The sequence below is a fragment of the Lytechinus variegatus genome, chromosome 7, assembly GCF_018143015.1.
Source record: "Lytechinus variegatus isolate NC3 chromosome 7, Lvar_3.0, whole genome shotgun sequence".
Lineage (NCBI taxonomy): Eukaryota > Metazoa > Echinodermata > Echinoidea > Temnopleuroida > Toxopneustidae > Lytechinus > Lytechinus variegatus.
Window position 1 is genome coordinate 30823824 of NC_054746.1, and position 27756 is coordinate 30851579.

The following is a 27756-nucleotide window of genomic DNA, read 5'->3' on the forward strand; positions in this document are numbered from 1 at the left end:
CTGAAACTTGCACAAAATGTTCAGTGATGCTTGATTACTATTATGTCCAAGTTTCATGAATCAGATCCATAAACTTTCAAAGTTATGATGGGAATTCAACAGATATCCCCAATTCGGCCAAAGTTCATTGACCCTAAATGACCTTTGACCTTGATCATGTGACCTGAAACTTGCACAAAATGTTCAGTGATGCTTGATTACTATTATGTCCAAGTTTCATGAATCAGATCCATAAACTTTCAAAGTTATGATGGTAATTCAACAGATACCCCCGATTCGGCCAAAGTTCATTGACCCTAAATGACCTTTGACCTTAATCATGAGACCTGAAACTTGCACAAAATGTTCAGTGATGCTTGATTACTATTATGTCCAAGTTTCATGAATCAGATCCATAAACTTTCAAAGTTATGATGGGAATTCAACAGATATCCCCAATTCGGCCAAAGTTCATTGACCCTAAATGACCTTTGACCTTGATCATGTGACCTGAAACTTGCACAAAATGTTCAGTGATGCTTGATTACTATTATGTCCAAGTTTCATGAATCAGATCCATAAACTTTCAAAGTTATGATGGGAATTCAACAGATATCCCCAATTCGTCCAAAGTTCATTGACCCTAAATGACCTTTGACCTTGGTCATGTGACGTGAAACTCATGCAGGATGTTCATTGATACTTGATTAACCTTATGTCCAAGTTTCATGAACTAGGTCCATATATTTTTTAAGTTATGATGACATTTCAAAAACTTAACCTCAGGTTAAGATTTCGATGTTGATTCCTCCAACATGGTCTAAGTTCATTGACCCTAAATGACCTTTGACCTTGGTCATGTGACATGAAACTCTAATAGGATGTTCAGTAATACTTGATTAACCTTATGGCCAAGTTTTATTAACTAGGTCCATATACTTTCTAAGTTATGATGTCATCTCAAAAACTTAACCTCAGGTTAAGATTTGATGTTGACGCCGCCGCCGCCGCCGCCGCCGCCACCGCCGCCGCCGCCGTCGGAAAAGCGGCGCCTATAGTCTCACTTTGCTTCGCAGGTGAGACAAAAAATTGATTGCAAGTCCCCTCATGAACAATTTATTGGTTGAAAATGAAGTTGCATTTAATTTTTGGACTTGTGTTTGATCACAACTCTTTCTGGCACAGGCCCCTGATGGGATTGTATTGCAAACACTGTTTCCTGCAATTTGATCTATTTTAAATAAAATCATTTTTATTTGAAAGGGAACTTCGGGAATTGGCAAGCCTGATGATAAGTTAATGAATATATGGGGAAAGGAGGTATGCAATGAAATTCAATATTCTCTCACACAAATATTATTTGTCAAACTTATTTCTCATAGCATAGACAGTGTTGTAGGTTAAAACCGATAACATGTGTTAATGTACATTTAGCCTCAATCCACTTTTTCAGTTAAAAATTACTTTTGCAGAGACATACATGCATGTATCATATGTAAAACAATATGTAGATACAAACTGATGGCATTGAATAACAAAACAATGGCAACTACAATTTGAAGAGGAGTGTTACACTGATCATAACAAGATCCCATATTCAAATTTAGACAAACATATTTTAAACAAGGACAAGAGGGACTTCCGCCTCTGTCATGTATCTGATTTAGATTTCTTTTCAATTGGCTTGAAGTAACCCGAAATGGGTCTGGTAATACTTCTTCTTTTTGACTGGACAAGTCCTCCACTCTTCTCCTTGAAACACTCCTTCAAGTTCTGCTGCTGCATCTCTGGACTGCCCCCATCCTCCTTCAAGAGCGTTACCTGCTCCTTACTTGCTCTGGGAGATGCCTGAAAGTGGGATGCAATGTTCCGTTTTGTTGTCGATTTTGAGGTAGAACTGCCCTTTGGCCTGTTCATTGGAAGATCGTCCTTGAGAGGGGAACGCTGGACATTGGTGTGAGGATTCTCTGGTTGATCAAACCTGACACCGTCTTCCGTAAGATTTTCTTTGTCTTGTCCAATCTTGCTACTATCATCATCCCTTGCAAGTGGCCTCTGAGGTGTGTCTTTCACATGGCCAATGTCATCACTTCTTGTTATTGCACTTGTATCATCAACACATTTCAAGGTTTCCAGCAAACCTGAAGCAGCTCCTACACTATCAACTTTCACCTTTTTCACAGTACAAATGTCCTTTACATTGACTGCAGCAATCTTTCTCTTCTGAGGTAATTCACTTTCATGATTTCCTTGCATTCCCTGACTGCATGCTGAACCTTCAATCTTGGATACTTCTGATGCAGGCACAGAAGAACTCGCTGATGCTGCAAACTTGGCTTTGCAATTGCCAACTTTGATCTTCTTGACAGTGCTGGTTTCTTCTTTTTCTTCTGAAGTCACCTTCCTCTTCAGGACTGACTCACTCTGTCCACTTATTTGCGAATCCTGAATATCTTCTGAGCTTTCGCTCTTGAGTCTTTTGGGTGATGGCACTGGGGAAGCCGATCTTGAGGGTTTGGGGGAGATGGTGACCCATTCCTTCAAACTAAACCTTCTTTTCTTTGTGCTAGATGGTGTAGGGCTGGATTGAGGTGAAAGGGGCATTTCACCAGTCTTACTTGAAGAAGCAGACCTGCAACTCTCTGAACACGACTGTGAAGGCCCACTTTCTGTTTCTGTCAAAGAGAGAGGGCAAGAAAATACAAGTCTCATTTAATACTAATGTACAACTTTCAATAAATTCAGACAAATCTATTGAAATATCTTTTCATGATTGGACTCCACCCCCAATACCCAAGAACACTGAAATAATACACCAGATCAAAAATAAGAGATAGGTTAAATTATACTCTGAAATGCAAAGTTCTTTTCTTCAGTTAATGTCCTGGAAAGCAAAACAACAAATATGAAATGATTTGAATAGTAATTAAGTATCATTATGGCTACTGGGAGTATACAAATTTAAGGCAAAAAAATAGAATGACTATAAGAGAAAATCAGGACCCGGTAACAAAGAGATGAAAATAAATATTACCATTACTATCAATTGTGCAAGATAGGTTAACACATAGCCAATAAAGAAGACCTCCAAGTGACAGATTTACATGGAGAATTGCCTTGTGGGATCTACATGTAAGTTGATGAAAGTACATATTAGTTTTTGAATACTGGCAATTCTGAACACAAGTCCCTTACCTTGACTCTCTTTAACTGATTTCCTTTTGCATCTCTTGGCCCTTCCTATGACTCTATTGATCCCATCATCATCGACCTTCTCACCAGTAGACATCTTCCATATCCTCATAGTGTTATCATCAGAACATGTCACAACCTTCAAAGATCAGATTAGAAACATTTCAATCTTTAAAATATGTAAATATACTCAACATTGTGGCAATAATGAATCATCAAGAAATTGTTTCTGACTAAAATGTGGCATTCAAGCTCCCATTCCTTATTTAAGCGCCACCTTTTATCAAGAAGATAAGTTTCTTGCTCCTTAGTGACAAAATGAACAGCAATTTATTGTACAAATTGAAATTAAAAATATACCCTACAATTAGTATTTTTCGGTAAAAATATTGGGAATCAAAGTAGTACACTCCTGTATACCTATGTAGGTAAGCCCCCTCCTCCCCCTTATACATGTATACGCTAAGGCCTATACATTTACATAAAATAGGAAGACAATAATGAATAAGAAAATCAAATTTACACAACTTTGAACTGGGCAAAAAGAAGAAATTTGAGAGCATTCTTGGATTTTACCTTTGTGAAATCTGTTGGGCACCATGTAACAGAAGTGACCTCTGCATCATGACCTTCTAAAATCACTGAAGGGGATTCAGGCTCTCCTATCTGTTTTTAGCATAATAAAAAAGACATGAAAGGCAATTAGCAAACATTAGTTATAGTATTCTACACAACTACAGATTGTTTGCTTTATTTCCAAACAGAAAGTACCATATTTATTCTTCTACAAAATACAAAATCAGCATTATTATCATTAGATGCATTATTCCATCTATTAAGTAATAGTTAATGATAGGCAAACACCAAGAAATACCATAGGGATATCACACAAAAAAAGATTTACCTTACCTTCCAAATGTAAGCATAGTTGTCACTGGACCCAGATAAAAGGTAGAGGTCGTCAGGAGAGATGGCCGCTTTTACAAAGAATGTAGAGTTGATATGACCCTGATACCTAGCAACAGGCTGTGATTGAAGCACACCACTGAGATCGTACTCATAAACTACACTGTCTGTGCAGCTTGCAAAGACCCGGGTTCGTGTTGATGTCAGCGATAATGAGGAATAGCCTACAAGGAATAAAGTTTCGTAAATTAGGTTTCAAATGCATCTGTTTCATGGTATATAGAAACATGTAAGAAATTCTGACGAAATGGCAAAATGAACATTTGAAATGTGTTCATTCCTATCAAGCATTTCATAAATTTTCATGATTTGGGTCCAACAATTGAATCTCAAGAAGTTTTTTTTATCAAGATCAAATACATCACAATTGGGAGGGGAAAAATTGTAAACTTGAATAATAAAACAACACAAGAAAAGAAACATATTTAGATTTGTCTTAGTATTTTTTTTGCAAAAACTATGCACATGTATACATTTCACAATGAACAAACCATGACAGTGGAAGATAATTACAATACAATCTAGCTGTGCATTTAATATATCTTTTCATTTTAATACAATGATGTACATCTATAAATGAAAGTCAAGTATTGGAAAATTATAGGAAGAAATAAATGACTTGATTTGGTGAAGTTCATGATGATATAGCCCTAGATAAGACACATTCATTCTACACAGATAGACTTGTACACGTCAGCTCATACCTCTCTTTCTGTTGCTTGTGCCACTGTATGGGAATTGATGTGAAGGGATAGGGGTTGATGATCCTGAAGTCTTCAGTTTACGGACATCCCAAACCTTGACGATCCTGAGGAAAGGTGGGGTGTTCAGGAAAAAAAATGACTTCACTAATCAATTATTCATCTTGAAACAGGTATCAGTCTGTCCAAGCTTCCATTACGAATTTCAAATCATTATTTTGGAAGTAATGACAAGATGACAACAAGTACTTTTTTCTGTTTTTATACTTTTACCAGTAGCTTATAGTTTTTTTTTCCTGTAAATCTAACTACCAAATTTTGATATCATATGTGAAATTAAGCATAGATAGTTTCGGAGGAATTCTTCTCTTCTTACCCATCTGCAGAGCCAGCTGAAAGTAGGACGTCCTCTTTCTGGAAGAGCACCACACTGACGCTGTAGGATGAGTTAATGGTCGGGAGGTTTGGTGCTAACTTCCTGCGACGCTTCGGCTGAGCTTTGGCTGTGGTCTGGTCAAAGTGGGCATCACTAACCCATAACACAGGAAGCAGACTTGATCCTTTTCCTGTATAACATAATTAATACAAACAAAATAGAGAATTTATATATTGATGCATCCTTAGAGAAGTTTTTCAGATTCAGTCTTCTTCCCTCCTATAGATGTACATTTGTTGTATCATGATCGTTATTCGTTGCATGCTTTAAAAAATAGTCTCTCACTCCGAACCATTTGCTCTCGTGAAGTATTCTATGAACCTGTTATTGATAAGTGAGCTACATGTACTAATTAGTACATTACTTGGAGTTAAGTGTGCATACATTTCTTGTTCCAATTTCAGGCCTAAACAAGTTCAATTGTCACCAAGGAAAATCTTGCTATTTAAAGTTTATGGAATAAAACTAGATCAGTTTTATTAATTCCTCAAAAAAAAAAACCATCAGCAACAAATCAATGTAAACACAAGTGGAATGCCTCTGGCCGTCTCACCTGCATCACGCGGTTCAATATAGCAGCAGTGCTGACTTTGAATACTACTCTTACTCGCACAAGATGTTCAGTGATCCATGGTTACTCTTATGTCCACTTTTTATGAACTAGACCAATAAACTTACAGAGATATGATGGTTATTCACCAAAAAACCCCAACATGGCCAAAGTTCATTGACCTTACATGACCTTTGACCATGATCATGTGACCTGAAACTCAAACAGGATATTCAGTGATACTTGATTACTCTTATGTACAAGTTTCATGAATCAGATCCATAAACTTTCAAAGTTATGATGGTAATTCAACAGATACACCCAATTCGGCCAAAGTTCATTGACCTTTGACCTTGGTCATGTGACCTGAAACGTGCACAGGATGTTCAGTGATACTTGATTACTCTAATGTCCAAGTTTAATGAACTAGCCCAATAAACTTCCAAAGTTATGATGGTAATTCAACAGATACCCCCGATTCGGCCAAAGTTCATTGACCCTAATGACCTTTGACCTTAATCATGAGACCTGAAACTTGCACAAAATTTTCAGTGATGCTTGATTACTATTATGTCCAAGTTTCATGAATCAGATCCATAAACTTTCAAAGTTATGATGGGAATTCAACAGATATCCCCAATTCGGCCAAAGTTCATTGACCCTAAATGACCTTTGACCTTGGTCATGTGACGTGAAACTCATGCAGGATGTTCAGTGATACTTGATTAACCTTATATCCAAGTTTCATGAACTAGGTCCATATATTTTCTAAGTTATGATGACATTTCAAAAACTTAACCACAGGTTAAGATTTCGATGTTGATTCCTCCAACATGGTCTAAGTTCATTGACCCTAAATGACCTTTGACCTTGGTCATGTGACATGAAACTCTAATAGGATGTTCAGTAATACTTGATTAACCTTATGGCCAAGTTTCATGAACTAGGTCCATATACTTTCTAAGTTATGATGTCATTTCAAAAACTTAACCTCAGGTTAAGATTTGATGTTGACGCCGCCGCCGCCGCCGCCGCCGTCGCCGCCGCCGTCGGAAAAGTGGCGCCTATAGTCTCACTTTGCTTCGCAGGTGAGACAAAAAACAAGCGTAATTGAAATTTGGAAATCTGAAATATCAGATCCAATAAGGCTTGAAATTATGTCTCTGTATTGAAAAATCATACATAAAATATGATGGCATTACTACAAGAGTTCACCACATCTTAATAATAATAATATAGAATTTGTATAGCGCACGTATCCACCTTGCTAGGTGCTCAAGGCGCTCCTATATTACCCCGGCTAAGCTAGTCTACCGATTCTGGTGCGCACAGCTTTTTGAGGAATTACTTCCTGCCGGTACCCATTTACCTCACCTGGGTCGAGTGCAGCACAGTGTGGAAAAATTTCTTGCTGAAGGGAAAACGCCATGGCTAGGATTCAAACTCACGACCCTCTGTTTGAAAGGCAAGAGTCAGAACCACTAGTCCATGACGCCCCCACTCCAAAATTGTTACTAATTCAGAAAAGGGGAGGCATGTGACAGTAAATCTTTCAAACCTTTTTTCTTGCAGCGGTCATCCCATATCATAATGCTTCCGTCTCTTGCACCCGAGGCAAAAACATGCCCATCCCATGGCCGGAAACTGACGGATTTCAGACTGCATTTATGCTGCTTGAACGTAGCCAGTCGTTTGGCGGTCTGAACGTCCCAGAGGGCAGCGGACTGATCACCTGATGCTGTCACTATGTGTGGTTCCGTGTATGACCAGGCAACATCAAAGATAGCATTGTTGTGTGCTGACCAATCTATTAATAAGCAATATGGAATATGAAAATAATTTGTGACAAAATTAAGTAAAGAAAGTTTGAATAAAAAATATTTATTTTCTATTTATCCAAAGAAATAAAAACTGATAATTTCCCACTGAAAATCATTGACCTGTGTGAATATAAAGAGGTAGTAGACATAAACAACTTCTGTCTCATTACTACATGTATGTAATTGAGACAGAAGAAGGGCCTGAACTACAAATGTTAAATTCTGTTTTTACCTTCAGGGGCTTTCACAATCGCTCTTACAATCGTTTGCAATCATTTGGTCACAATATATGTTGCACACAATCATAAGGTCGTAAGCAGTCATACCACCAATTGTGAAAGGGGCTTTAGAACCATAGCTGCTAGTACTTAAGATGGTTTTACCTTGAACCTGCTTGGCTGGTCCAGACTTGTTGGTGTTATAGATAAACACCCTACCATCCTCATCAGCTGCAGCTAGATGATTACTGATTGAAGGCAGCTCAGCAAACTTACAGGCAAATGGTGGAATCCCTTCAACAAACTCAGGGGTGGTGAAATGAATCTCATCCCCTCGCTGGCACTCAAAACGCTCTAAGCAGCTTTCCAAAGCACCGTCTGCTGAAATCAACAAAAAGATATAAAGCATTGTAAAAAAAAACCCATCCAATTATCTTGACTTGTGATACTTTCTGAGATTCATTTTATACGAATGACACTGATTTTCCATTTATCATTAAATAAAAATAGCAGTTCCTTTTTGGATCTTTACTTATCTTGTGAAAATTCATTGGATTTACCTTTGCCAAACACAATTCATGTTTTTGCTGTGTAAATTTTCTATGACAAAACAGAATTTCTAGTTTATATCAGGTTTGAAATGGAGACATTTTTACGCCGCCATTTTGTTTCCTATTGTTCTTCGCCAAAGTTACGTGATGCACGTGTCTGTAATCTTGGAGAACAATAGGAAACAAGATGGCGGCATAAACATAGTGCCAGTCTCTTCCGTCTTTTCATCATATTTTTCTGATTTTTTTATGAATTCCTGTTCAAAAATATAATCGATAGAAATGTCGGAAATGAAGTTTTATCCCATGTAGGCCTACCATACATGATTTAGGGCTAGATCTTTTAAGTTATAGAAGGAAAGTAGAAATCTCGGGGGTGCAAGTTTCAGGTTTTGTTGCCCTTCGTGCATATGAATGGAAAGACCTGGCTTTGTTGAGAGTAACCTTAAGTTAGTCATGTTAGTAAATGATTTTTACTCTCTAGAAGCTGCCTGGCTAGGTCTAGATCTACTCTAATTAAAATTGATGTAGCCCTAGTGTCCGGGCTAGTCTACATTTCTCAACTCAACAAGACTTTCAAAAAGATTAACTTCAAGTTCAAAGCTCGATAGCAAAAAACATCAAGTATTCCTACATGAACCCATGCCAAGCCGTCAGTTTTTTGATAATTGGAATATTCAGGTGTACAGTTAACTCTAGGCCTACGCAAAATTAGGTGAAAATGGCATGAATTTCATATAGGGTCCTAGGCCTAACTGACTGTACTGTAGTGAGTGTGGTAGGCCTACTTTCTCTCAAACTTGAAGTTGAACTCACCAATATTCTTTGTTTGTGATTTCCAAGCCCAGCGTCGGCGATCTCGGTGATAAGCAGTAATCAAAGTCCTGGATGACATTGTTAAACAAATGATGAAATCAGCTGGCTGGAGATTTTCTGGTAGATTTAAGTAAAATCTAAATTAATGGTTGGCGTCTAAGCTTAGATTTCCAGTTTCGTTTCACAAAAAATGCATTTCCACACTTGTTTACGTTGTATCTTCAATGCATCGAATTTGGCGCGCCTCCCGAAAGATAGTTTCAAAACCCAGACGCTTCTTAGATCTATCACAGATGAAGCAGCATACGCGATGTACGTTGTTGCACGATTCAACATCAAAACGCCTCGCTAGAGCTTAAAGATTTGAACCCGGAAGTACATGTAGACTCACCGATATTGGGTATACCCAGATATTGCAGTGGATAAATCCAAGTATCTTTGATAAATCTTACGGTAACTCACGCCAAACAACATCTCATTCTCAAGACTTGAATTTTGAAATACCATGTCAAGTGCAACTTCTCGTTTGTCAAACTTCGGTACTGATGTCGGATATGGAGAACAAGAACATGATGCAAATTCAGCTCTTCTTGAGCTTGATAAAGGTGAGCATGAGCAAAATTGCAGCACTGTAAATAATATATTTGCGCTAGTTGCCGACCGCGACCTGCTGCAGAATTAACCCAGGCCCAGGGAACGCCGGCCCGCGTAGCGGGCCGGCGCCCAGGAGCTCATGTATTTACCCATACTGACGGGACAAGGGTAGATTATGGTCAAAATATCTAGCAAGATAAATTATGAAAACAGAAATAATGCACTTATCACTATTATATGGATGAAGGTCTAAAGAGTGGCTGTTTTCCTGACATCTGGGCACAGACTGGAGTGGAACCTCAAAAAACGGAAAGTTCTCTCCTAGGCCTACCCACTCTAGGCGACACCGCAATACTTACCCGTGTTGGGAATCGTACCAGTTAGCTTGCCATAGTTCAGCATACGTGATCGACGCAAATGTATCACGGAGGATTCCATGTATCGACAGCGATGTGGACGACATCGCCATCATGATTATACTTGAATAAAGGCAACAGCCATCCAGATACATAACTTGAAACATGGTGACAGAAGTGGAATCACCGGACATATGATTTGACAACACATCGAGCCTGTAAGAAAGCCAGAGTTCGTCGAGATGTCAAGTAAGTTCGGTAGAATTTGATTGCATTTCGTGGGCAGAAGTTGACCTGCTAAGGCCTGGCCGCGCCCCCGCGGACGAGTGGGTTAGCGTAGTGAAGGAGCCGCTGAAGCCTTTCTTACCCAAGAGTGCATACCAGCACGGGAGCCGGGTCAAAAAACTTCAGCCCGAGATTTGCAAACGGTGAAGGATTATAGACTTTAACAAACTCAAGCATACGAACTATAGTTTGATAAATGATGGCTGCATCAAGCAATTTTCCAGTCCCATCACCCATGGATATGAAGGGGGATTTGAGGGGAAATTGGAAGTTTTTTCAGTCGCAATGGGAAAACTATGAAATTGCGTTAGAGCTAGATAAGAAGCCAGACAAAGTGAGAGTAGCAACTTTAGTATCACTCATAGGGAAAGAATGCTATAAGCTCTACACTACACTAGAAGAGAGTCAGAAAACGACAACCACACAAATCCTTGATGCTATGAAGAAGCATTTTGATCCTACGACTAATGTCATATTTGAACGGTACCAGTTCAATACTAGAAATCAAGGTGAGAGGGAGACAATCGATCAGTATGTGACAGCACTGAGAAGTTTGGCAGAAACCTGCGAGTTCGACACACTAAGAGATGATTTGATCAGAGACCGCATCGTCCTAGGAACCAATGATCCAGACGTAAGGGCGAGGTTGCTGCGTGGGGAAAATCTAACGCTACAAAAGGTGATAGATGTGTGCCGTAGTGCAGAAGTGACTAAACAACAACTCAAAAGCATCGAAAGTGCCAGCACTCATACTGAATCAGTGCAAGCAGTGTACAAAAAGCATGTGAAGCCAAGAAAGGCGAATTATGGTCACGAGAAGAGCCACAGCAAAGGACAGCAGAAAACACAAATGATACGGAATTGCAAGTACTGTGGTGGAGAACACAGGAGAGAGAAGACCGCTTGCCCAGCGTGGGGAAAGCAGTGCGGCAATTGCAAGAAAAACAATCATTTTTCAAAAAAATGTTTGGCAAAAGGACCGAAGCCAGTGAGGTCTCTTGATGATGAGGATGATGACCTGTCAGATGAATCCATCTACACCATAGAGAGGATAAGCAGTGTTGGATCCAATGGTAAACGATGGAGAGCAAATGTCATATATCGAGCTAATGGATCTGACAAAAAAGAGATGAACAGTCAGATTGACACAGGTGCTACAGTCAATGTGCTGAGCTACACTGACTTATGTGATGTCCTACAAGATGGAAACCCAAGGCTGGAGCACAGCAAGGTCAGACTGAAGCCATTCAAAGGAAAACTAATCAAACCAAGAGGACAGACAGCACTAGAAGTCCAGGTCAAGAATGGTCCAGTACACCTGCTTCAATTTCAGATAGTTGATGGATCAAGTCAAGTTCCAATCCTATCAGGTGACTCTAGCGAGGACTTAGGGTTAGTCACAAGAAACAACCCAGAGCGGATAGAGATCCTTAGTCAAGCAACAGAACAGCCTCTGACGAAAGAGCAGATAATGAAGGAATACAAGGATGTATTCACAGGGCTGGGATGTCTGCCTGGAGAATATCACCTTGAGACTGACAAGACAGTGAAACCGGTACAACACATGCCACGGAGGGTACCAGCAGCACTCAAACCAAGCCTGAAAGACAAGATAAGTGAGCTTGAGGAGAAGGGAGTCATAAAGAAGGTGACAACTCCCACTGAGTGGATCAGCAGCATGGTAGCAGTGAAGAAACCAGGGAAACTGAGGATTTGCATAGACCCAAAGGATCTAAACAAAGCCCTGAAAAGATCACATTATCCGATGCCTACCATAGAAGAGATCCTGCCCCAATTGTCACAAGCCAAGGTGTTCACGATCCTCGATGCCAAAGATGGATATTGGCAAGTGAAGTTGGATAAAGAGAGTAGTTTCCTGACCACGTTCTGGACGCCATTTGGTCGCTACCGATGGCTGAGGATGCCATTTGGCATTGCTACTGCTCCAGAAGAATACCAGAGAAGACAACATGAAGTAGTCCAAGGGTTACCAGGAGTAGAGGCAATAGTTGATGATCTCCTAGTCTATGGAAGTGGAGAAACCATGGAGGAAGCGATTGTCAATCACGACCAGAACTTGAGGAGACTTCTAGAGAGAGCAAGACAAGTTGGGCTCAAGTTCAATAAAACCAAGATCCAACTGAAACAGACCGAAGTCAGGTACATTGGTCATGTACTTACTGACAAAGGACTCTGCCCAGACCCAGAGAAGATCAGAGCGGTTGCGGAACTGGAAAGGCCACGAGATGTAAAGACGGTTCAACGTTTTGTAGGCTTCGTCAATTACCTTGCCAAGTTCCTGCCACATCTGTCAGAAGAGTGCGAACCACTGCGGCAACTTACACTTAAAGAAGTAAAGTGGTTCTGGGGTCCGGCACAGGAAAGAGCTTACAGCAGAGTAAAGAAGTTGGTGACAACAGCTCCAGTACTCCGGTACTACGACGTGAACGAAGAAGTTACAATCCAATGTGACGCCAGTGACACGGGCCTAGGAGCAACCCTCATGCAGAAGTCACAACCAGTTGCGTTTGCATCTAGGGCTCTGACGGAGACAGAACGAAGATATGCTCAAATAGAGAAAGAATGTCTAGCGATAGTATTCGCATGCGAACACTTTCATCAGTACCTATTTGGGAAGGAGACAGTAACTGTAGAATCAGACCACAAACCTCTACAGTCTATCTTCCTGAAGCCATTGCTGTCAGCCCCAAAGCGTCTGCAGCGGATGCTGCTAAGATTGCAAAAGTACAACCTCCAGGTCACATACAAACAAGGGAAGCTTATGTATGTGGCTGACATGTTGTCAAGAGCAGCACTACCGCTGAAAACCCAAGGAGAAGGAGGATACTACGAAATCTACACAGTCAGCCAACAAAGACAAAGAGAATTTGAAGAAATCAATCCAAGAGAGTCGGTGAACTTCACAGACAAACGGTTCAAGCAAGTAGAAGAAATGACCCAGAAGGATGAGATCCTACAGGTGCTCAAACAAGTCGTGATCGAAGGTTGGCCAGATACAGTAAACACTGTACCAGTAGAAATACGCGAGTATTGGGCTTATCGCGATGAGATAACTTCGCACAATGGTATTCTCTACAAGGCCAACAGAGTCATTATACCGAAGCGGCTCAGAGGCGAACTACTGCAAAGGGTGCATGCCAGCCATCAAGGCATGGAATCTAGCCTGCGAAAAGCAAGAGAGACAATCTTTTGGCCCAAGATGAACCATGAGATACGGGATGTAGTTCGACAATGCAGTGTTTGCAACGAACATCAGGCACAGCAGGCGAAACAGCCACTACTTCCTCGGGAAGTTCCAGACCGACCTTGGAAGACACTTGGCACAGACCTCTTCACACTGAATGGGAAAGATTATCTCATTACGGTAGATTACTACTCAGACTTTTGGGAAGTAGATGAGCTCCAGTCGACCACAAGTGCAGATGTGATTACATGCCTGAAATCACAGTTCAGCAGACATGGCATTCCCAAGGAAGTCATCAGTGACAATGGTCCACAGTACTCCAGTGATGAGTTCAAATGCTTCATGGAGGAGTGGGAGATACATCATACCACATCTTCGCCTCATCACCCCCAATCCAACGGGAAGGCAGAATCTGCTGTAAAGATTGCCAAGAACATCATGAAGAAGTGCGCAAAGTCAGGCACAGATATCTACAAAGCAATCTTAGAGTGGAGAAACACCCCCACCGAAGGAATGCAGAGTAGTCCTGTCCAGAGATTGATGTCACGTCGGACACAGACAACACTGCCAACAGCACAACACCTGCTGAAGCCGAAAGTAGTGACAGGAGTTAAGCGAAAAAAGGTAGAGAAAGGCAAGAAAGCAAAGACACAGTTTGACAAATCAACAAAAGAGCTACCAGACTTGAAGGTTGGTCAAGCAGTCAGAGTTCAATTAGCGATCAACAAAGGAAAACCAACATGGCAGCTAGGTGTTTGCATGAGAAAGCTTTCACCAAGGTCTTATGTGGTAAAAGTCAATGAACAGCTCTACCGTCGAAATCGCAAACGCATTCAGTCAACCTATGAATCTTTGCCAGCGACTCCAGATGTGTGGACCGACATTCAACCTACCACGAACACAACAGGCCCACAGTACAACAATCCTGGAGATGAAGAACAACGCGAGCAACAACAGCAAGCGACGCCATCACCGGTAGTAGCCCACACCCGCACGAGAACCATCAGGCCACCAAGTCGTTACAAGGACTATGTACAGCCGTAAAATATCAAACACAACAAATAACTGTAAATACAAAGAAGACAGAAATTGACAGTCTTAAACTTACCTGGAACGCTCACAATATATTTAACAGCGAACATATGAACAATGACGTCTACGAAACAATTAACCGCGGACAATAAACAAAGAACAATCGCGAGAAAAAAAAAAGTTTCAAGGACTGTAAGATAATTTTTTAGTGTTTATTGTCCAAGTTGATTTTGGATATGTTTTTTCCTTTAACTGCGATAGTTGATGCATATTGTGTTTTATGTTTTCCATGTTTATGTTGATGTAAACAGTTGAGTCGATTTGTATGTGGACATGCAAGCAATCGCAAAGTTTTAAACAATATTTTTGTTATAGTTAAAAAACAAAACAATAAAAAGAAAAGGAAGAGAAGGAAGAAAGGATAGATGAGAAAAAAACGATATTGATTTTAAACATCATAGCTACAACTGAACTCCATGTCAGTTAGAAAATTGCGTCAAGTACATGCAGTATTTTTATACACTGATTTTCTGGAAAAGAATTCATTTGCATCATTCTTTCATATGAAAAGGGGGATGTTGGGAATCGTACCAGTTAGCTTGCCATAGTTCAGCATACGTGATCGACGCAAATGTATCACGGAGGATTCCATGTATCGACAGCGATGTGGACGACATCGCCATCATGATTATACTTGAATAAAGGCAACAGCCATCCAGATACATAACTTGAAACAACCCGTGTTAAGAAACTGGGACTCCACTCACGCGCATTTGGGCCGCCCTAGCTTAGAACTAAGCTTTCTTTCCGTAAAAAAAATTATTCTTATGATTAAATAAATATTAATTAATACATGAATACTGTTAAATCGGTACTCACCGGTTCTCTTCTTGAATTTTCTGCCAATTTCCCACGCTGCTGGCTGCAATTCCGCGGTAAATTTCGTCGCCATAGAGAGCTGTTCATGCAACGTTATTTATAAATGGAGCGCCCTTTACGAGAGTTGTTAATGCCGCGGAGAAATCGTTAGGCATTTTGGCCTGTGTTCAAGGCGTAGCTGTTCTATTTTTTTTTATAAAATTATGTGTGAGATCAAAATCTCAGCGAGTAAACACTCTTCCAATATGGAAGAGTGTATACTCGCTGTGATATGATCCCGATAGGGAGGCGCAACACCCCCACCCACATGGGCGCAAACCCCAGGGCCGGGGGACATGTCCCCTCACCCAAAATAGTAGGGGGCACATTATGAAATGTCCCCCTACTATTTTTGGTCATGTCGTTCAAATTCGAAATGTATTTTGGAAGAGACGATCTTACTTTTGGTATGCCCCCTTTTTTTTGCTTGTTTGCTTGTCAAATTTCTTTTGGTCAAGATGACCTTCTTTAGAGGGTGATAAACCTTCTTTTTTTGTTTGTTTTTTGCTTGTCAAATTTTCCAGCCCCTGGTCCCCCTACCTTTGGGGAGAGATTTCCGCCCTTGCAAGTAGACATATACTCTTGATATTGTTTGCGAATCTGCACGGGCGTCGATCGAGGGCTGGGGATGAGGAAAAGCGGTGAGACGAGAAAAAAAATAGAACTTAGAAGGGGAAAGGCGACAGAAAAAAAGTGAACGAAAGAAAAATTAATGGAAAATAAAAGGGAAGAGTAAATAGGGAGAAATGTGATGGGTAAAATAAATTATGGGAAAAGAGGACAGAAAAAAAGTGAACGAAAGAAAAATTAATGGAAAATAAAAGGGAGGAGAAAATAGGAGAAATGTGATGGGTAAACAAAATTATGGGGAAAGATTCTGGACGCACTATTCATGTTTTATCATGAAAAGGATAAGTTATTTATCCGCGAGCAGACACTTTTTGATATTGTGATCTGAAACTGGATAATGATTTAAATAGAGAACAATCTGCGTATCTGAATTAACGTGTGTTTTAGATTTCGACCTAGAATTTGGGTATTCTAAGTAACTTTCTTATCATGAAAATCAATAAAGAGAGCGCAAAGCGCGAGCTAAAAATATATGATATAACAAAGGGTGAATTTAAGCTCTGTAATGCAAACACTTTGTGGGAAAATTGTGAATTGTGATGGATCACAGTTAAAAAAGAGCTGATGTATTTTATTTTTATTACTTTGAGTTTTTACATAGGACCGGAACATGCTATGAGGGCATTATGTCATCATATGAAATTGATGACCATCTTCCTATTTCTCTCGCATGGGAGCGCGAAATGTGTTAATTTTATGGCCTGAAAACTGGACATTTAAAGCACTTTGTAATTATGCATAAGAGGCATTATATATCTATCAATGCGAGCAGAAATCGCGAGTCGAAGTTTTTGATAAACTGTCATCAAATTAGTTTGATTTAGAATTAATATTGGGATATACATAACCGACTAATCCAAATGCTATAGCGTGCGGCGCTAGCTGATACGTTTTAACAATCTGACCTGAATAGGGAACTTTTTGAGAACTTTATGGAATACAGGAAAATAATACGTACCTGAAAATTCAAATTTTGCGAGCGCGCAGCGCAAGCAGAAAATGATAATGTTCAGATGATATCACAGACATTTTTACAGAGCACTTTTTAAAAATCAATTTGTAAATGAAACAAAATAATGAAAGTTCAATTTCCCAGCTGAAATATGTTTTGTATAATGACTTCAAAGTTTGATTTTTCAAGCTCCATATTGAGCAAGATATGCAAATACCCTAAAAGACAATAAGGCGCGAAGCGCGAGCGAAAATTTTTTATCCTAACAAATAGATTTAAAAAAAAATTATTTTCAGAGTCTTCCCCTAATGTTATTTCATTTAATCATGTTCCTCCTCTTATGTTTGCCTTTCTTCTTTTTTCCTCTCTTTTCCCTTCCTTTTCTTTTTTCCTTTCTTTTTTTTTCTTTTTTTGCTCCGCCAATAGGGGGGCCCGGGCCCCTCGGCCCCCCTGGATCCGCCTATGTTAGCGGTTGTAGGTATAAATCGCGCTCTAACGCTCTAAAACTGTGTTCTTTATCAAAAAGCTGTCTTTCATATTCATTTTGTTCGCAAAAGAATATAAAGTTAATTTCAATCATTGTATATAGTTATCCTGTTTATGATAAAAATACTTAGAAATTGGGTTAGGTTAGGGTTATCAAATTATCAGGGCAGAAAATATATATTTTTTTCTCATTTTGCGCGTCGAGCTGGCACTATTTGATCTGTGTTATTATGTTTTTGATGACATTCATTGTATTCACAACAATAATTATTAAACATTGCGCACGCGCCGTGCGCCGCATGAATTATGTAGATCAGGTGAATAACTTACCGCTACACACGAGCAGTTGCTCTATATATTCTATGTAATATAATATATAGAGCAACTGCCCATTTTTAATGGTCCATAATATACCCACTTTCTTCTTTTTTTGGAACGAGTATGAATTTATCTACTGATATACTGAATGTACAATAAAAGTCATTATCATGTATTTCTTGGCATTTCATTTACTTTGTTTACCATAATTATATCACACAGCTGTTCGCATAGGCCTACGCCGTCACAAATAACAAAACAAAATCTCACTTTTTTTCTTTTTTGGTGGGGGATAGATTTTCCATACGCATACGTACAATTTTTCAAATTATTTTTTTCTGCTATTTTCATAATAAACTTTAAATGATTTCGCCTTTGCACTATTATTTTTTTAAAGACAAAATTACATCATCATCATATCATCGTCACCAACTTCATTTTCATCTTTATCACCACTACCACCATCATTATTATCATCATCATCATCATCATCACCGCCACCATCACCACCACTATCATCTTCACCAAGATAAATCCTGCTTTTTTTCCTTCCTATTTTCCTCTTTTTAGAGGGCACACCACCACGCCCCCTTACTGGATATCCGCCTCTAACGTTTGTTGTTGTATATAAGTTGGCGGATGCCTCATGAAATGAAATAATATAAAATAAGGAAAGGGAAACTAATTAGAAAAAGGACTGAGGAGAAGAAAAAAGAAAGCCAAACAAACAAGAAAAAACAATATCAAAATTTTGTTGTAAAGTCTTCTACGTCAGTTTAATAATTATGTTTTCAATGAAATGAGAACATAAAAAAATGAAACAAGTAAGATGGGCTATACATCGTAGCAAAGAAATAGAGGGAAGCTCCGAGACAATAAAAAGGGTGAGAAAAAGAAAAGACTTTGAAATACTCACAACACGAGCATAATAAAAAAAATTGGAATAAGCAAGGACAAGTAGCTGAGGGACACCCCCCCCCCCCCTCTCTCTCTAGTTATTTATGTATCAAACTCGCATACACAAGAATTTCTTACTAATCAAAATATTGCGAGCAAAAAGCACGAGCTGACATTTTTTTAAATATTCAAAACTGATAGAGAGACACATTTTAAACAATTCATGAATCATAATAATTATACAACTAGCTTACCAATCGAATCATTCGATTGCGACAAATGATCTGAGAATTAATGCTTTTAGGAATTCATTAAATTAAAGCAAAGTATCTCAACATTAAAATAATTAAGGCGGGCGCAAGAAATCAGCTACTACACCGATAATTTTTTTTTTGACATTTGAAGTATTTTCGGTAATCATGAAAAAGATCGGATATTTCATGAAAGCTCAAATCCCGAAGAGCGGAATATTTTTATTAATTGACTTTTTAAAAAAATGTTCTAAGCCCCATTTAATATTTGATTATAAGTCGATGCATTAAAAGCTGAAAAAATAAAGTATTTTGTGTTCCTCTATCATAATTGTCTTTCTCTTTAACCCTGGTTCTTTTTTTCTGGGGGGAAGCATTTTGGTTAAAAAAAGAGAAAAAAGATATAATTGCTGGCTTGTGGACGCCCGGTGTGGACGGTGGTAGGGACACCCCCCCCCCCCCCCCGTAGTTACGCCAATATGGGACCAAATGATCCTAAATGTCCGAGGCGAAACTTGTGCAATCAAACGTTATTTCTGAATAAATTAAAGCTTGCGCTGTTCAACTTCAATCTCTTTCAGCTAAATTTGCGATGAACGCTGCGTTATGAAATATATAATTATCAACATCTGGCGAAAAGAATAACCGACCGATCACCTGACGAGAACGCGTATACGTGATCTGCATATCAGGTCCGATCGAGAGTCAGAAGTGAAGGACAACTGCCAAGAAAATCAGGAAAAAGTCGTCAAAATGTAAGTTCCCCTTCATTTCTTTCAATTTTTTGTTACTTATTGAAGCATTAATGTATCATTAAAGCAAAATTTCAACAAAAGCCTCAAATTTAGCTAGTACTTTTGTTGAAATTACAATAAATTTAGATCCACATAAATCTCTAACCCAATTTTAGCACTGATGTCGCCTATGAGGTCCATACATGTAATGTTTGGACCTCATTGGTACTAGGAGTGGGCCTACCCCCGTTTCGATCGGCCATTTGGAATTTTTGTTACAAGTCATAATCATAACAAAAATGGCCGATCGAGACGGGGTAGAAGGAGAAAACTTTTCGTTTTTTGTGGAACAACATATTTACCCAGGTTAGCTGCAGTAATCTTTTAAAAGCATATTTTGTCAATAATTAACAGATTGGTTCAAACATAGATTGACTGGAACAGCCACAGACAGATACAAAGAGCTTATTAGCTACAGATGTAACATAAAAAATGTTCTGAATCAAATGTCACAAAAAGCCAGACACATGTTGAGACCAAAGAAGCATGATTGTTCTAAAGAAGTGTGATTGTTCCAGTCATTTAAAATTTTGATGTTGATTTCCTGTAGCTTCTTTGTGATTGAGTCAATCACGTAAACTAAAGTGGGAAGTTTGTTTAATCCCATCTCATTTTCTGTAGTCTTTTGATTTAATTTAAAGTTTACATGTCATAGTAGCAACCTGTCTTTAGTAATAATCCGTCTTTGGTAGTCACCAGAATTGTCTCTGAATTTAAAAGAAAGTGTCAGAGAACCCACTTGTTCACTGCTACCATCCTGCCTGTGGGGAATCTACAGGTAGGACTATGGTATGCCAATGTTGTACAGAGCACACACTTTAAAAAGTCATTAAAATATCACTTTTGTGACCAAAATTACTAATTTCCATACAGTTGCAATTTATTTTTCATTAGTAACTTGGGAATAATTTTTGTATTCACCAGAGCGCTCAAAAACTTGAATTTTGGGCATATTTTTGTGTACGCCCTCTATTGGTGGAAAGTAATATGGCAAGAAAATTTTCATTTTTTAATCTCTATTTTTAATTAAGAAAAAATGTTGTAAACTATCAAATTTAAATAAGAGCCAAGTTGTATGAATAACAGGTGTAATGGAAACTGTCAGTGTAAAAACATCAAGCATTTGCCCCAAACAAAAAGAGAAAATTAGCCAAACATTGCCATCCTTATTTTGCCACACATGGAGATATAACTGAGAACAAGGTTATATCATAACCTTGTTCATTGAATGAGTGAGAGAACCTGTCTATAAAGACCACCTGTCTACAGTGGACACTTTTTCTGTTTCCATTTGGTGGCCTTGATGGACAAGTTGGATTGTATGTTTGAATGGTTGTCCAACTATAATTTCCTGGTATGGCATCACACTTTGTTATAGATGCATTTTATCATACGACTGCTAGATTGTAGAAGGCTGTGTACAGAGCTATGTGAATTCTTTACATTTAACAATGCCTTGTACGTAGCATTGCATCGACCTTGTGACTCTGAGAGAGTACCACAGAGATAATTTGTGAGTGATAATGACCCAACACAAGCAACTATATCAACAGCAACTTAACAACCGCAATAGCGACTTGAATTCGAATTTCACAGAGATGCCAACCCTCCCGATTTCATCGGGAGGCTCCCGAAAATTCATCCCAACTCCCGCCCTTACGATTACCGTCCTTATCCTCCCGAAATTACGATTTTTTTGCATTGATCAAATTGGATTGGAAGGACATGTATCGTCTGCTAACTTTAGCATGTAGTAACTCCATTACGTTCGCTGCTACTAAATTCTGTGTGAAAAGTAGACAAATAAGGAGCAGCGAAAAGCTGGTGCATGTGATATGCCCAACGGGAATCCACTGTGCACCAGGCCGGTAGGCCCGGCTAGCTTCGCGAGGCGTGTGCGCTCGCGGCCACTGGATTTGTCGAGTCGTGCGGTGGAATATCGGTGTGTGATTTCGGCGTATTGATGGGTTGATATTGACACGAAATGGCGGAAAATCAACAAAAGAAGACCAAGAAATGGTCTCAGAAGTATAAGACTGAATACAGTCTCCAGTACCTGTGTGTTCGGAAGTCGGAAAGAGGAATTTACCATGCATTTTGCGCAATTTGCAGCGTGGACATTTCAGTTTAGCAGGGAGGTCGTGATGATAATTCGGAAGCACTTTCGTTCGGGAGCAAACGGCATAGGCCTACGGACATTGCGATGACAAGATCTTCGAGCTCCACTAGTACCCTGTTGTCTTTATTTCACCAAGCAAGGGACCAGCGCTGAGCTTTTCTTTACTGGATTTATAGTGGAACATAACCTGCCTATAGCCGATAGTGATAATTCATCCTTATTATTGTTGTTGAACAGGTACTTCTTTTGTCCCCTCATTTTTTATTTACATGTGAAAATGCATATTTGATATTTTTAATGTTAAAAAAGTGGGAACAATGTTTATTTCAAAACATGTGAAATGCCCCAAAATAAGGGTCAGATTGCTCCAGGGAGCATCTAGCTACGCGCACATAATTTGGTGGTGGTTGCAAATCCTCCCTAATTCTGATTTCCAAAAGTTGGCATCTCTGATTTCAGCAGAAATAATGTTCCATATTTATTTTTCCTTCAGGTCTTCATTCCAGCAAAGCTGGGGAGCAATGTGAAGCTATCGTTCGGTTTCCCAGACTGTTTGAGAAGTATCCCTTCCCCATCCTAATCAACTCAGCATTTCTTAAGCTAGCTGACGTCTTTAGAGATGGGTATGTATGTGATGTGATTTTGTGTATGTTGACAACAAAGAATAATATGGAAGGAGTTAACTTTGTTAGTAGTTGATGGTGTTAGACCTAAATAAAATGTTTCTGGAAAATTTCACAGATTTCAAAGAAGAAAAGAGAATTTATTTGGAAGGAGGTTATAGTAATTGTTACTGATATCAAATTACACCGATACAATGGAACAATCTAAAATCCAATGTGTTTAGCCCTTGTCCACAAAGTGACAGTTCTGTTTTAAACAGAATTAAATTTCATAGAAGGAAATAGACTCTGAATTTTAGGACACACCAAGCATATATATTTTTGATAGCAGAAAACTGGTACATTTAGTTTACATCTGTAAATAACTAATAGTTAATGGGAGTAATAAGGAGGTCAAAGGCAGATGGACTTCTGATATTTTCAAAGGAATTGTAAGTGTTCTTTTTTTGTAGTCTATGTTCTGTACCACTAATTTATCCTTTTGGGATGCACTTCAGGTGACTGCAATCATCATTCTATTACTATTTTGAGTATTCCTTTATGTATCCATTTATTATTCACATGTAGCAAATGCAATATTTTTAGGGTTACCTGCTCTGTTGAAACTATTCTCATGTTCTCCTTAATTTGTCTCATTTCATGTCCAATTTGATGTCCAGAAACAACTTCTTGCGTCAGTGTGTCTTGAAGGTCTCTCAGCAGAGCGTGAAGCATCTTGATAAGATTCTCAATGTGGATGAGTTTGTGAGGAGGATATTCTTTGTCATCCATAGCAACGATCCTGTGGCAAGGGCCATTACTCTCAGGTGGGTGCTTTGATGTTGGTGTTAGTATTGGCGGCTGAAACATTCATATTGACTTCCGTATCTCCAACACTTAATATGAGTACACAAAAGATTCAAATAACATTATGGATTGTTTAACCTAATGAGATATATCATGAGGCTAGCTTCAGTACAACACCATCACCATTAGGTCAGCACCAATCTTGCAACCTCCCAGTATAGTCAGAGACTCCAACTCTCCTGCTTTTGGCGGGAGATCTCCCGCCGAAAGCCCATTTTCGCAAAATCTCCCGTTCTCCTGCTCGAGATTTAATATCTCCCGCCCAGGCCCTGTGTTTCCCGCTTAAGATGTGTTATCTCCTGCTTAAAACTAACTTTTCTTCCACCCAATCACCTGCTATCTCAAATTTTCATATCCAAGCCTAAATTCAATTAAAAAATACGTGTCAACTCTCTGCGCGATCTCGTACTCGTACATTTAGCGGACGCGAGCTAGCTAGCTAGAATCATCCCTCCTTAGGCCCTCCTATGGCCTTCGTGAATGATTTGATTCATTGAATTGTTAATTACTTAAGACCATCCTAAGACGTAGACTCCCACCCCCCAAAAAATAATAATAATGATAAATAAATAAATAAATAAATAATAACAACCAAGAACAAAAGAAAAAATGGTGAAATATGATTATTTTTTAATATGAAGATTGTCAAAGTCTATCACAAAGTTGGATTTTTTAAATAAACATGTCAAAATTTGTGCTTGATCTCATGTATTAATTTTTTATAAGGTTTAGATCAATAGTAAATCCAAAAGATAAAATCAATTAAGTCAATTACCTAGAATGGATTCTGATCTTCAATTGACATAGACTGTTAGTGAAAATGAAATTTCTGTAATCTTTACTTCATCTATCAAGGGTTCTTGGTAGCATAGCTCCAATCATTGCAGAACGTAAACGGGTCCATCACAGCATCCATGCTGGTCTGGATTCTCATGATCTCGTTGAGCTGGAGGCAGCCATCTTCGCTGCCTCTTGCTTTGCAGCAGAGTCTAAGACATTTGCTTCCGGTATCAGCAACAAACTGGTCCAGTTGATAGAAGGTAAGAACAAGTTCTGATGGCCAGAATGAATAGATTGTACTTGTATTTCTTATGGGTGTTTTTCTTAGTTAATGAAGAATGAAAGTAATATCCCATACCCTGAAGTTGATAGATGAATTGTATTCCTGCTTGATTTATAAAACAGGCCTGTGCTATTTAAAATGAAATAACATTGTCAGCTTCCATATGAAATTTGGAACTTTTCAGAGGTGAAGGCGAGACTTAAGGATCCAAATGTCGTCCGTCCGTCACAAATCTAATGACACATAACTCCACAACCGTAAGTCGCTTTTCAACCAAACTTGGGTGGTAGATGGACTTGGGGGACCTGCATGTTATGCTGCAGTCGGAGGTCACATGGTAAGGTCAAAGGTCATTTTCAGGTCAACGTTAAAGTTTAAATGCAATACTCTCTTATGACACCTGACTCTGCAACCGGAAGTTACTTTTCAACAAAACTTGGATGGTAGATGGACTTGGGGGACGTGCATCATGTGCTGCAGTCAGAGGTCACATGGTAAGGTCAAAGGTCATCTTCAGGTCAACATTAAAGTTTAAGTGCAAGGCTTTTATGACAAGCGTTATTCCATCCCGGTCATTTCACAATGAAGTTTTGATACAATTCTGTTGCGTGCCCTCGCAAATCACGATATTTCTGTTTATTTTCATAAGTGGGCGAGACACAAAATCGCCTTTGCCTTGTCTTATTATTTGCCCTATTCTACACTTTTCTTCACTTTCTTTTCCCCTTTATTTATTTTTTCTTCTCATTCCTTTACCTGAAATTGGCTCCCTGGCAATGTACCACAATTCCCACTCTCTAAGACATGCCGTTGTGAAATGGGCCTATGGTCAGTATTGATGTTTGGCGACTCTAAATTTGATGCCTCTTTTCCTTACACAGGTTTAGCTACACCTATTGACATCAAGATGAAGCTCATCCCTATCTTCTGTCACATGCACTATGACAGTGAGCTGTCTGGTAGCGTGCGTCACATGTGTCTCCGACTCCTGGAGTCCTATCCTGCAGAGAGTTTCCTGACTGTCACCCTAGACACCCTGACAGACCTTGCTGCTGCTTCACATATACACATCCCTGATCAGGTAACGAGGCTTGAGTGGGTATTTCAGGGTCCTTGTGTGCTTGATTTTTAGAATCAATTCAAATTGTATTTTCCAATGAAGTTTACTTCACATTGTAAGAGGTATTGACATCTGGATACATTCTTACCTTATTTTAGCACAAATCTAATTGTGCTTCACAGCAAAGAGTATCTCCTCATCAATCACTTTTCTAAATATACCCAACAAACTGGAATTTTCCATTTACCGTATTCTGAGATAAATGAGGAATGATCAACAAAAGTCATAAGCCCTTTGCCTCATATACTTATTAATTCATACTTTGTCATTCCTAGGGGGGGGGCTGGTATAAATCTCCTCTGTATAGATATTAAGATATGCATAATCTTTTCCTGGCACATACATTCAAAGATCTTTGTAATGTTATATCACTGGTCATCATGTAATATAATTATTTGCAAAATGCTTAAGCATCAGAAAATCAAAATAAACTTCATCTATCTTGCTGTCAGGTTGATCTGTTGTTAGGTTACCTTGAAAACGACATCCGACGTTCCATCAAGTCCATCTGCATCGCCAAGCTCCGGACCCTGGCCCACAAGGCACCCCATGCTTGGTCCCAGGCCAACGTGGACTCCCTGTGTCTCTTCTGCAATGCTGACCAGGAGAAGAGGCTGGTTGTTGGTTGCCTAGATATCCTCCGGGTACTGTCCTCATCGCCGGCATTCCTGACGTCTGATACCGGTGAGGAAAAGTTTGTGTTTCTTGAGAACTGATATCTGACTTGTTTCCTTCAAAATTCCCTTTCCATTTGAGTTGGCGATGATAGTGTGTGAACAAAATTCAATTGCATTGGTATCAAGTCTGTACTCGATACAGTATTTTAAAAATGTCATTGGAATACCAAAACCAATAAATAAAACTGCATGGTTAGTAAGTCTGAAAGATACCATGCATGTTTTTGAGCTATTTATGATCTGATGTGCAGGTACAGAATACGACTTAACTCCTGAACTACTTAGTCATTGTAAATTTTGCATCAAAGGCACAAAAATAAAATGTCGCAATGAAAGTATATTGTCAAAAATATTGAGGGGGTTAGGGTTATCTCTGGGTAATGTTGATAACCAAATAAAACACCTTTGATCTTATATCAGATGGCTCGGTCCGAGAACTGTGCAAGAATCTCTTGACACACTGGGAAGTATGTGTAACCTCCAGGGCCCTTCAGGTTCTCATCAGGCTCCTGTGTCGACAGGGAGGACTCGCGGATGAGAAGATGAAGGATGGCATCGAGGATGTCAGTGTTGCCATGGAGACAGTTGCCACACAGTGCCTCATGGAGGGAGGCTCAAAATCCGCTGGGAAGAGTCTAAAGGTTTGTTGGTATATTTGAGATATTACAATTTTTTTCTGATGTCGCCTATTCATTTGAATTGTTTTATTAATTGTTTTCATTATATCTCATATTCTCATTTGAGGTGACTGCAGTGGTAGACTTGTGAAATGATACCTAATTAAATTCCATGACTGTCTGCCTCTTAAAAAGAATGGTAAAAAGATCTGCCAACCATTATATTTTTGCCATGATTGTTACATTTTTTTTCAACAATATTTTTACACTAATTTAAAGAAATGTAATAATCATATTTCATTGAGAATAGTTGTTTCTGCACTTCTCTACTTCATAAAGTAAAGGCAAATAGATGTAATAAAGTTTCACAATCCCAGAGTTTGGCAACTCTCTTTGAATGAAATATCCGATAGATGCAAGGTTAGTCTTTCTAGCAATATTTGGAGATGATTGGGCTTTGTTATTGTATGTACTGTTTTCTGTTTTCTTTTTAAGATCACATTAGAAAGCATACACAGTCTGTGTAAGGCATGTCCGTCACAAACGTCCAACTTCATTGAGATGTTAGCCACAAACTTGTCATTAGCACCAGGTAAGTAAAAAACAAGATTATAGTCAATTCTCAAATCTCAAAGAATCTCGCAAAGGACTTTCATATGTCCTGCTTGTGCATAAACAAAAGTTTGAATATGTTGTAAGTTTTTACCATCTTATACTAGTCATATAAATTTGTTTTGTTAAAAG

General features: G+C 39.0%; 2 protein-coding genes across 2 annotated transcripts in view; one reads left to right on the plus strand and one right to left on the minus strand.

Moving 5' to 3' along the window:
* Window positions 1-1439: 1439 nt before the first annotated feature.
* Window positions 1440-9600, minus strand: LOC121418989 (denticleless protein homolog). The gene is made up of 9 exons (XM_041613242.1): window positions 9230-9600; window positions 8028-8240; window positions 7383-7631; window positions 5215-5404; window positions 4842-4945; window positions 4081-4301; window positions 3748-3837; window positions 3175-3310; window positions 1440-2654 (listed from the first exon to the last, which is right to left on the minus strand). Exons 1-9 carry the CDS (start codon window positions 9306-9308, stop codon window positions 1630-1632), a joined length of 2307 nt encoding a protein of 768 aa, XP_041469176.1. The 5' UTR covers window positions 9309-9600; the 3' UTR covers window positions 1440-1629.
* Window positions 9601-9681: 81 nt separating this feature from the next.
* The window catches only part of LOC121418991 (integrator complex subunit 7-like), a 34092-nt gene continuing 16017 nt past the window's right edge, over window positions 9682-27756 (plus strand). Inside the window, exons 1-8 of the mRNA XM_041613243.1 lie at window positions 9682-9834; window positions 22560-22689; window positions 23349-23495; window positions 24391-24575; window positions 25480-25679; window positions 26171-26402; window positions 26816-27036; window positions 27508-27604. Of these exons, the coding sequence (XP_041469177.1) occupies window positions 9735-9834; window positions 22560-22689; window positions 23349-23495; window positions 24391-24575; window positions 25480-25679; window positions 26171-26402; window positions 26816-27036; window positions 27508-27604 (1312 nt within the window). The 5' untranslated portion in view covers window positions 9682-9734. The remainder of the gene's footprint in view (window positions 9835-22559; window positions 22690-23348; window positions 23496-24390; window positions 24576-25479; window positions 25680-26170; window positions 26403-26815; window positions 27037-27507; window positions 27605-27756) is intronic.

Bases quoted from the DNA above. Each gene is read 5' to 3' on its own strand.
- LOC121418989 (XM_041613242.1), bottom strand. From the start codon at position 9,308: ATGTCATCCAGGACTTTGATTACTGCTTATCACCGAGATCGCCGACGC. The intron at 7,632-8,027 runs GTAAAACCATCT...GCTTATTAATAG, and splicing joins ACCAGCCAAGCAGGTTCAAG to ATTGGTCAGCACACAACAAT. The intron at 4,302-4,841 runs GTATGAGCTGAC...TATTCCTTGTAG, and splicing joins CACAAGCAACAGAAAGAGAG to GCTATTCCTCATTATCGCTG.